General features: G+C 65.9%; 1 protein-coding gene across 1 annotated transcript in view; it reads left to right on the forward strand.

The window, feature by feature from the left end:
- Positions 1-307, forward strand: part of GLCE (glucuronic acid epimerase) — a gene marked incomplete at both ends in the record, with an annotated part of 6162 nt that extends 5855 nt beyond the window's left edge. The window contains 1 exon segment of the mRNA XM_009864261.1: positions 1-307. This exon segment is cut by the window's left edge and continues 12 nt beyond it. Coding sequence (XP_009862563.1) covers positions 1-307 — 307 coding nt within the window.
- Positions 308-311: the final 4 nt, after the last annotated feature.

Raw genomic sequence — 311 nt, forward strand, 5'->3', positions numbered from 1 at the left:
AGTGGCGTCTTTCTTCGCCGCCAGCAACTGGCTGGTGAGGAACCAGGACGAGAGGGGCGGTTGGCCCATCATGGTGACGAGGAAGCTGGGGGAAGGCTTCAAATCCTTGGAGCCCGGCTGGTACTCGGCCATGGCACAGGGCCAGGCCATCTCCACGCTGGTCCGGGCTTACCTGCTGACCAAGGAGCAGGCCTTCCTCAGCTCGGCCCTGCGGGCCACGGCGCCCTACAAGCTGCCGTCGGAGCAGCGCGGGGTCAAGGCCGTCTTCATGAACCGGCACGACTGGTACGAGGAGTACCCCACCTCGCCCA

The sequence above is a fragment of the Apaloderma vittatum genome, unplaced genomic scaffold (genome assembly GCF_000703405.1).
Source record: "Apaloderma vittatum isolate BGI_N311 unplaced genomic scaffold, ASM70340v1 scaffold33402, whole genome shotgun sequence".
Classification (NCBI taxonomy): Eukaryota; Metazoa; Chordata; class Aves; order Trogoniformes; family Trogonidae; genus Apaloderma; species Apaloderma vittatum.